Below are 9,569 nucleotides of genomic sequence, written 5' to 3' on the forward strand. Positions count from 1 at the left end.
CTTGCTAAAAATGAACAAACATTTACAAAAATTAAATGCATTGTCTCCATATACCTCAATTCTCCATCAATATCTCCATTCTCTGTCATCTCAAATTCAAAAAAATGATCAACTTACCAAAAATCGTCATAATTATACAAAATAACCCTCATAATTTACAATATTTATAAATAACTGGGGTCTTTATATAAAATTGATACAATAAAAATGTTAAATAACATAAGAAATAGATTGATTTAATTAATTAAAGTGTTTCCATAGAGTACATCAGATTTACAATTCGGATACTGGTACATTGTGTTGATATGAATCCGATTACGGAACCGCAACTAGAATACGGAACCGTGTTGTGAGCAAATAATGCAACGGATTTACTTGGCGATCGTTTGGCTTCATGAAAAAAATTCATCAAGATTTCTTTGTTTACGAAACGCTACGGGAAGTTCGTTCGTATACGAGAAGTAAAAAGTAACAAGAGCGCAACTAAGTAAGCTGTTATTGTATTCTCATTTTAAAGTACCTGTTTTTATTTCTAATAGTGATTTGCATAATATATTGTAGAATTATTAAAGTTTACTCTATCAACTGATAGTTTCGCCGGTCAAGAAATAAGATTGGAGTGGAAAATTAAGTAATTTTCTTTTAATAAGATATTATATTGCATTTATTTTGTGCACTTGATGTAATTCATTTCTGCAGAGTATATACATGAAATGAAGGGTTAGATTGAAGATCAAGAATGGTACAATCGCCGAATTCTCAAAATATGTACAACTTATTGTTCTAAATCATGTTCAACTAATACATAATTTAGCAAATTAGCCGTTGAAAGAAAAAAGTACACACTTGATAGTTGTTCTAAATTTTTAAATCGAATTGAATTCATTATTCAAAGAATTAAAAACAAAAGCTATTTTGTTTGCGTTATGTTCTGTAATCATTTTTATGTAATTTATTAAAGGATAATAAATATAATCAATATTTATTAAATTCACTATATTAAATATAATTAACAATTCTATTTTTGTAATTGTTTTATTATGCATTGCTTAGTTATTAAAAGTTTTAAAATTTATCATGATAAGAAAAGTAAAATTTTGTTATAAACTTGATAGCACTTTAATGATAAATTCTGTATATATAATTTTAAAAAGTAAATTAATATTTTTTTATAATAATCTTTTTTGCTTTCATCATGCCATGATTTGAAATTAGGTAATTAAGCTAAATATATCATTATATTCTGCTGGGCTGAATCATATATAATTCTAGAAATATATTTTTTCAGTTATTTAAATTTTTAATCTGTTCTTATTTGTATTTAAATCATATACATTTATTTTTAAATTTTAATATATTATAATGAAAGTTAAATTTTAAAATTTTATTGACTATTTAAATAGTGTCTTTTGATAAATATAACTTATTATAGTGTAATACCAAAGTTCATTTCATTGTGATCTAAAATTAGTTGTTTTAAAAAATTGAAATAAATTGTTTTAAAAATTTTCTTTTTGCTTGATTAAAGTATCAATCTTCTTTCTTAAATTTATTGTAACTGTTACTATATTTTAAATGCATGCTTATATTACTGAATTTATTTTTTCTATTCTTATTTTTTTTTCTTCCCATTTTTGTTATACAGAATTAACTGTTTTTTAAAAGTTTAACTAATACAATTCCGCAATTGCATATTTTCATTGCAATACAAAATTTTAGTCCTATCTTACTTTAACTTTTCTGATAAATCCAAGAGAAAATTTTATCAAATTTGACTATTTATCTTTTAAGATTGATGTAGCTTTGAATATTAATTTCTTTAAATAGTGGTTTATTGATCTTATTAAAAGGATTATTCCTATTACTAAATTACAGTATTGCAATCAAATAAATTGCAGCATTATATGAAAAATTTTCAAATTAATTTTATACTTTTCTTATTTTTAAATACCTTGGCTTCTCATTATTCACCTTATTAAATAAAATTGAAATCCATGTTGCAAAATAATTTGTCTGTTTAAAATATAAATAATATAAAGAGTTTGTGATATATAATTTTTAAAATCAATATTTTCCTCTTTTTGTAATTTTTAAGTATGCATGTAACAAATTATGCTTCCTTTGAAATTCGTAACTTACTGTTGGGTTGCGACACTCGTGTACATATTACTTACCGGGTTTATGCAAGTTTTCTGCTATCTCAAAGTACACATGTAGATGGTATAAATGTGTTAAATGATACTCTAAAATAGAATTATTTAGCTTTTGTATAGATCAGTCTAGATGCTTAACATGGTTGAATGTCATTGGATATAGATACATACTCCAAAATTTATCTGTTTTAAATGGGTGATATTGATCTATTTTACCACCATGGATTAGAGTTGATATCTCTTAAGAAATCATGAAAAAATATTCTTTCTCATTTTGGCTACATAATGTATTTTAAAGAATAAAATTAATTATTATTTTGAAATAATGTGACAACATCTGTCAATGAATAGAAGGTTGTTTATTCTTTCCAAATTTTTCAATAAAACATATATCTGGTCATTTTGATTTTTATTGTAAACTAGATTTAATTTGCTATTAATTTAGAAAATTCTGCAATGGTTATATTATTTTTTAAATAAGCAAAATGAATTTCTTTTATCGATCTGAATTTTTAAATCAATCTGAATACTCAAAATATATTAATGTGCAGTACTATAAAAAAATAACATTTAGTAGTGACATTATTATTATATGTGAAAGCATCTTAAAATGGGATGGAGGAATATTTTACTGCAGTTTTGAAAGTTATATTTTTCTTATCAAGTTTTTAATTAAAATATCTATCTTTTTATTTTAAAGATAGATGAATTGGAGGAGCTCATTTATTCAGTGTTGAAGGAAAGTTTAAACGAAATAATTTGATATTATTTGTCCAAATTCTTCTCAACTGTATACTCTGGATATTCGTAATAGGATTTACTAAAAATATTCTTAGAAAAATAGTATGCATTAACATTATATGTGCAGATTTTTCTTCCAATGATATAAAAATAGATAAACTTTCATATTAATTATAATTTTTAATAGCGTAATTCAGTAGATTCAAATCCAAGTAATCTTAAGTTGAATCGTACTTGTCTGTTAAATTTTTTTGTCCATCAAGCACATTGCACCAGTAATTTAACAGCATGCTTTGGAAATAAAATAATGTATTAAAAGTGAAATTTATTTCTATTGAGAAATGATCCACAAAATATATTTAATGAATATAAAATGCTTACAAAACATAGAATAAATGGCAGAATTATTATTGATGTGTAGTAACTATAATAATATTATCAATACATGAGCAAGTACACCCTTGGAAAATGTTGGTATATTTAATCTTCCATCTGCTGCCTCCAACTTGGTTTAGACTTTTGTTCTGTTGATGAAAAATATTCATTGAAATGCATACACAAAAATTGGTTAATTGATGTGAATGTCTTTATATTTGATGTGAGAATGCTCATTAACTCATTGTTATGTTAACCCTGAACTCATTTGTTATTTTTAGTTATAGAAATATTATTAGATTTGATGACTCATGGAAGGATATATAGAGTTGCTAATGAGTAAATAGAGCATTTGATGAGTATAATTTGAATTTTCTTGCATCTGAGCCTCATTGATATTTATTGCAAAGACATTTCTCAGGAAGAGCTATATTCTAATTATTATCTTACTAATCCAATAAGGGATCAAACCTCATCCATTATTGGATTATATTTGGTTGGCTAATTTACCATAGTTTTTTCAGAGTCACTTAATTAACCAAATTCCTGAAAGAGCTTAACCATTCTTACCCAGTGATTCATCTATGTTTAGCATATTAATTTCTGATGAGTATGAGAATAAAGCTTTTCTTTAAAATTAATTTGTCTTCGGAAATCAGATAGCTTTAATTCCAGAAATTAAGATACAACTGGTTGTCTGTCCCCTTTTCATACAATATGAAACTGCAATTGTTGTAAACAGCACTCTTCTACAGTTTCCTTAAACAGTGTATTTCTGGATTTTTATACTGGTTGTAATATAGCTGCCTTCAGTTTATCAATAAAGATAAAATGGCTATATTGATTAAGGCAAAATTACAGTTCATATGAAATTGTGAAGAAAATGTTTTAATCATAAGCTTGAGTTATATTAATATTCTAGTTTCTTTCAAAGTATTTAAATACAATAATTTTTTACAACTGCAATTATTTTTGTGCCCTTAAAAACCCTTATGATAAATTGTAGAAGGCAAACTTCTGAGTATGTACATTCTTTAGTCATCATGTGATTGAGAGATGCCTAATCTCTCTTCAAGAAATCGCTTCCTTGATTGGGAAAGTTATGACTATCTACAAAAAATAGTACAGAAATATCATAGCACTGGATGGATGTCCAATATTCCAGGAGAGGATGTAAAGAAATTTTAAGCAAATTCTGCAAAGAGGAAGATTACACATTCGAAAAATCCAAAGTTAAACTCCCCAAAACCTCTTTCATCGATATCCTCAGCTATAGATTTAAAGCTTTCAGCAAAAACTGTTAGACGTGTTCGTAATGCAGGATTTCATGTTCTTGTTCTAATTTTTTTTAAATGTGGACATGGTTTATTTTTTAATATTAAGTGTTTTTTAAACAATTTAAGTCAAGGTTGTTTTTTTAATGCTCAGGAAATTTTTAGCTGCTTTTAATTTTGTGGAAACATTTTTATCACCATAATCACAACAGTCAACTTCAGTAAATGATTTATGTGATTTTTCTCCTTTAACTGAGTGTCATCACTTTCTTGTAATCGGTGCAACTATAATAGAAAACAATAACACTTATAAACTGCTATTCAATTAATATCCTATCCTGTACTATAATATATCGTATCCTCTTCTATTTTATTGTTCCGGCTATGGATCAATATTTTATTTCTTACTATCAAGAATTTCTGGTATCATAACAAATATCCAGCTTTAGCTGTGAATCGTTGATTAAAATATTTTCTAACTTCATGAGCTTTCTGTGTTTAAACTCTTCTCTGTTAAAATGATTTAAACTTAAGAGCTCTAAATTGTTTTATTATTAAGTTATAGCCTTACAAAATTGCGAATTTATTTTCTTATTTCTCTGTATATAAGATTTAATCTCGTTATTCTTTAGCACTATAGATATATGTAAATCTTTGGATAAATTTGGCATTTATCTGTTCGTTCGAATATAAATTTTCAAATTTTTAATTATTTTTATGTTATTTAGATTACGAAGGTGGATTATAAGAAACCTTGATGGATGGTTTAATTTCTAAAGCATCCTAGCAAGAAAGGCTAGAGGGTTACCAAATTCTTCCAATAAAAATATCAATGATAAGAAGACGAGAGGGGATCTACAGATCTGGATTGCATCATACGACATATCTTTGATAGAATCCGTCTCCATAAAATCAAAAAGAGTAATTACCCCAAGGGATTAATTTATTCCATTTAAACGTTTGAGTGTGTGTGTGTGTGATTTCTTACATATTTGTGAATATTTATATACATTTTCTTAAAGCCGAAATTTTATACTTATGATAAATGTAGTAAAGCATATCCACAGGAATGGCATTTAAAGACTTGTCATACAAGTGAAAACTGGTGATTTTAATTAGTGAACAAGAAAATTGGTTTATGAACATTGTAATTTTGTTCGTAAAAAGAAAGTTACATGCTTGTCTCTAAATAATTGTTTTAGAGCTAATTGCTTTAAAAAGGCATTTTCTTATTAGTTGCACAATGGAGGAGCCTTACGAGTGTGATTTGTTCAGGCAAGCTTTTTCCGAAGAACAAAATTTAAAGGAGAATTCAACGACTCATCCAAAAGAGAAACCACACATTTGTGGAATTTGCAAGAAAGCTTTTTCTCAGTTTTCTTACTTAAAGACACATGCACAAACACACACCGACGAAAAGTCTTTTGTATGTGATGTGTGTTCTAAAGCATTTTCTCAACAGCGTTATTTAAAGAAACATTTGCTGAGACATACGACCGAGAAGCCATTTTCATGTGACTTGTGTAATAAGTTGTTTTCTGATAAGTCATATTTATTAAGTCATTTACGTAGGCACACAAAAGAGAAATCTTTTGTATGTGAAGTTTGTAATAAAGCTTTTTCCGAAAAGGCCAATTTAAAAACACATTCACGGATTCACACGAATGAGAAACCTTATTTGTGTGAGGTGTGTAATAAAAAATTTTCTGACCAGTCTTGTTTAAAAAGTCATTTGCGTACCCATACGAACGTGAAACCTTTTGTATGTAATGTATGTAATAAAGCTTTTGCTGAAAGGTCAAATTTTAGAACGCATTTACGGACGCATGATGTAGAAAAGCAGTTTCCATGTAATATGTGTGAGAAAAGATTTACTGAAAAGTCGTATTTAAGAAACCATATACGAACACATACAAAAGAAAAGCCTTTTAAGTGTACTTATTGTAGTTATGCAAGTTCGGATAGGTCGGGTTTAAAAAGTCATTTGCGTACACATACACATGAGAAACCTTATATATGTCATATATGTAATAAAGCTTTTTCTACCAAGTCGATTTTAAATAATCATATGCGCACACATACGAAAGAAAAACCATTTGCATGTGACATTTGCAGCAAAACTTTTTCGCGACCAGATGACTTAAGGGGGCATGTCCGTACGCATACAGATGAGAAACCTTATCCATGTCCCATTTGCAGTCGAGCATTTTCTAGGCAACATCATGTGAAGAGACATTTACGAACACATACAAAAGAGAAGCCGTTTGCATGTGACATCTGTTATAAAGCATTTGCTGAGCGTGGTAGATTGATCACACATTTACGAACTCATACAAAAGAGAAACCGTATACATGTGACTTATGCACTAAGGCATTTTCCAACAATTCGGGCTTAAAGAGACATTATCAAACGCATGCAAACGTGAAAAAACGTTTTAAATGCGATGTATGTAATAAATTATTTTCTGAAAAGTGGAATTTAAAAACGCATTTAAAACTACATGCAACAGAGGAATTGTTTGCTTGTGAACTTTGTAGTGAAAAATTTTCTCTTTCAGAATCTTTAAAGGAACATTTGCTGACACATACTGTTGAGAATGAAAAAACATTGCACCTGTGATGTTTGATGAAGCGTTTTCTCAGAAAAATCATTCCAGAATTTTTTTTATTATTATTATTTATTAAAAAGAAATATATTTGTGGCATATGAAACTTGAAGATTCCTTTAAATATATTGTTTGTATAAAGCATAAGACAACATTTAAAATGATATAAATTAACTGTCTATTTCCTGTTTTGACGTGTAAAATGCTTGAGATATTGTCAGTGAATCATTTCACTAGAATAGGTGCAGTAGTTGGTCAGATGTATATCACAAAACTATAACTTTTTTTTTCTCATATTAAAACATTTACTGATGGACATCAGATAAGGAATTTTCATTTGTGAAATGTGCACTAAAAATGGGGGAAAAAATTTAGTGTTAATGATTCATCTTTAGAAATAAATGTTTCACCTATAACAGATGGAATATACATACTATTTTATTGGAGATTAGCTGGTACCTAACACATTGCTGCCGTAGAAGAAATAATTTTAGAAATATCATTTAAAATAACCATCTTGTTAATTTAGGAGTGATAGAAAGAATGATATTAATTTTCTTGTCGACAATGAATACATTTATTGAAATTGAATTGATTAAGGAGAAGTATAAATAATATTTATTCTATTTTTTTTTATTTTATTATTTAATTATACTTAGGGTAGAAAATATTTTTTTGTTTTTCCGTCTTTAGCAAAAACAAATTCTTGCTTCTGCTTGCCTGTGACTTACCCTTAAAGTATGTAAATGAGCATTTGATGTATCCTGCAATTATTTCATTTTGCTTATTCCCACATAAGAAATTCTGAGGGAGTGTAGCGAAGCAAAATATTTTTTCCTCGCTAATGCCATAACCATATGTTCGCCAGAATTCAGTTAGGATTGAGCATAATGACTGCATTAATTATATTGGTAATTAATATCATACATTTGAATTTTATTTATTATTCGTTATGTATTATTATTATTTATAGCTGTTTGTTAGATGTATGTGTAAATTTTTGTAGCTGTCCATGTATTCTGTTTCGTATAAAATGTAAAAAGCCATGAAAAGATCTGTTTTACTTCATTCTGGAAATCATTTTGTGTGAATAGATTTTTCCTGGATATACATATTTCATGTTTGTAATAAAGAAATCTTCACAATTTTTTTTAACACTTCTAAATTTTGGTTGCATTGAATTGTATTTCAACTAATAACCACACATTGTATTTATTTTTTTTTATTCAAGTGCATTTATTAACCAGAAAATTTTGTATTAAAATGTTCCAAAAACATTCAAATGTAACAATTTTATTTGTTATAGACGTTTACAATTTTTGTTAGTAATATTTGGTAATATTGTTTATCATTTGAGAAATTGTGAGTTTATTCAGAATAGATTAGAGAATTTAAACAATAAGCTGATCAAAATCTATATTTAATACGAACTAAGCGAATAAAAAAGCAGAACAAATTCAAGAACTGCAAAATCCATTTGTTGTGTACTGTTCGCTTTGTAAGAAAATAATAAGGCGAAGTAATATGGGAAAAAAGGCACTTACTAGTCATGCCAAAAAAGAGAAACAAAATTGTGTGTCAGTTCAAAATAGTTGTAGCTAATATTAGACTTTGTCTCTAAAGGAATGAAGGAGAAGGTGATATGTCAAGTCGGAAAACATCAACTTTAATGTCAAAAAATAAACCAATTCCATACTTTTTAGTTAAAGAACAATATTTAAAGCCATATTTTTATGGGCATTAAAACTTGTTACGTCAGATTAGTTCTTAAATGCATTCAATAATATATCTTAAATATTTGCACATATGTTAACTAAAAGTGAAATTGCTGAAAAATTTAATACCTTATTTATTGAGGGTTAGCTCTCTGAAACTGATAGCTGAAAAATCGATGCCCAAATATATGACTTGGCAAAAATGAATAAATAAAAAAAGTAATTTTGATTTGTAATGTTTTTTGTTGTTGTTAAATAATCATTAAAGGATTAGTATTGTGATAACAAAAATATTTTGTTTTCATTTCACCCGAATCCTTAATTTTTTGTGACTTACAATTAAAAAGCATGAGATATAATATATTCCTTCACCACTTAATATATAAATTTTGTCTTTGCTAAATTCTGAATAATAAATAAAACGATTTTTTTTTGTATGTAAGTATCAAAATTCTTTTAATATGTTATTATTTCAAATAATGTTAAATTGTTTTTTTCTTTCTTTGCTTTTTCCACTCCTTAAAATCATATTGCATCATAGGCTTACTAACACATGAGTGCTATTTTTGCGCGAGTTCGCAAATTGGACAGACTGTCTATGACAAAGGATACCGACGTGCTCTGATTGGTTTAAGCCTTGGCATCTTTTTGGCAATGTTTTGCACTCATAATAGTGTAGTTTTCGCTTATTTGGCTCAAACCTTC

General features: G+C 27.3%; 1 protein-coding gene across 2 annotated transcripts; it reads left to right on the plus strand.

The window, feature by feature from the left end:
- Positions 1–374: 374 nt before the first annotated feature.
- Positions 375–9,057, plus strand: LOC129989273 (zinc finger protein 84-like). Of its 2 annotated transcripts, none has more exons than XM_056097684.1 (2): positions 375–487; positions 5,272–9,057. In XM_056097684.1, exon 2 carries the CDS (start codon positions 5,787–5,789, stop codon positions 7,161–7,163), a length of 1,377 nt encoding a protein of 458 aa, XP_055953659.1. In that variant the 5' UTR covers positions 375–487; positions 5,272–5,786; the 3' UTR covers positions 7,164–9,057. The 2 variants fall into 2 exon arrangements, with proteins under 2 accessions (XP_055953659.1, XP_055953660.1); XM_056097685.1 differs by lacking the exon at positions 375–487 and adding an exon at positions 495–631.
- The last annotated feature ends 512 nt before the right edge of the window (positions 9,058–9,569 follow it).

The sequence above is a fragment of the Argiope bruennichi genome, chromosome 10 (assembly GCF_947563725.1).
Source record: "Argiope bruennichi chromosome 10, qqArgBrue1.1, whole genome shotgun sequence".
Lineage (NCBI taxonomy): Eukaryota > Metazoa > Arthropoda > Arachnida > Araneae > Araneidae > Argiope > Argiope bruennichi.

What these genes read in the sequence shown, in the direction of transcription:
- LOC129989273 (XM_056097684.1), top strand. Translation starts at nt 5,787, where the DNA reads ATGGAGGAGCCTTACGAGTGTGATTTGTTCAGGCAAGCTTTTTCCGAA.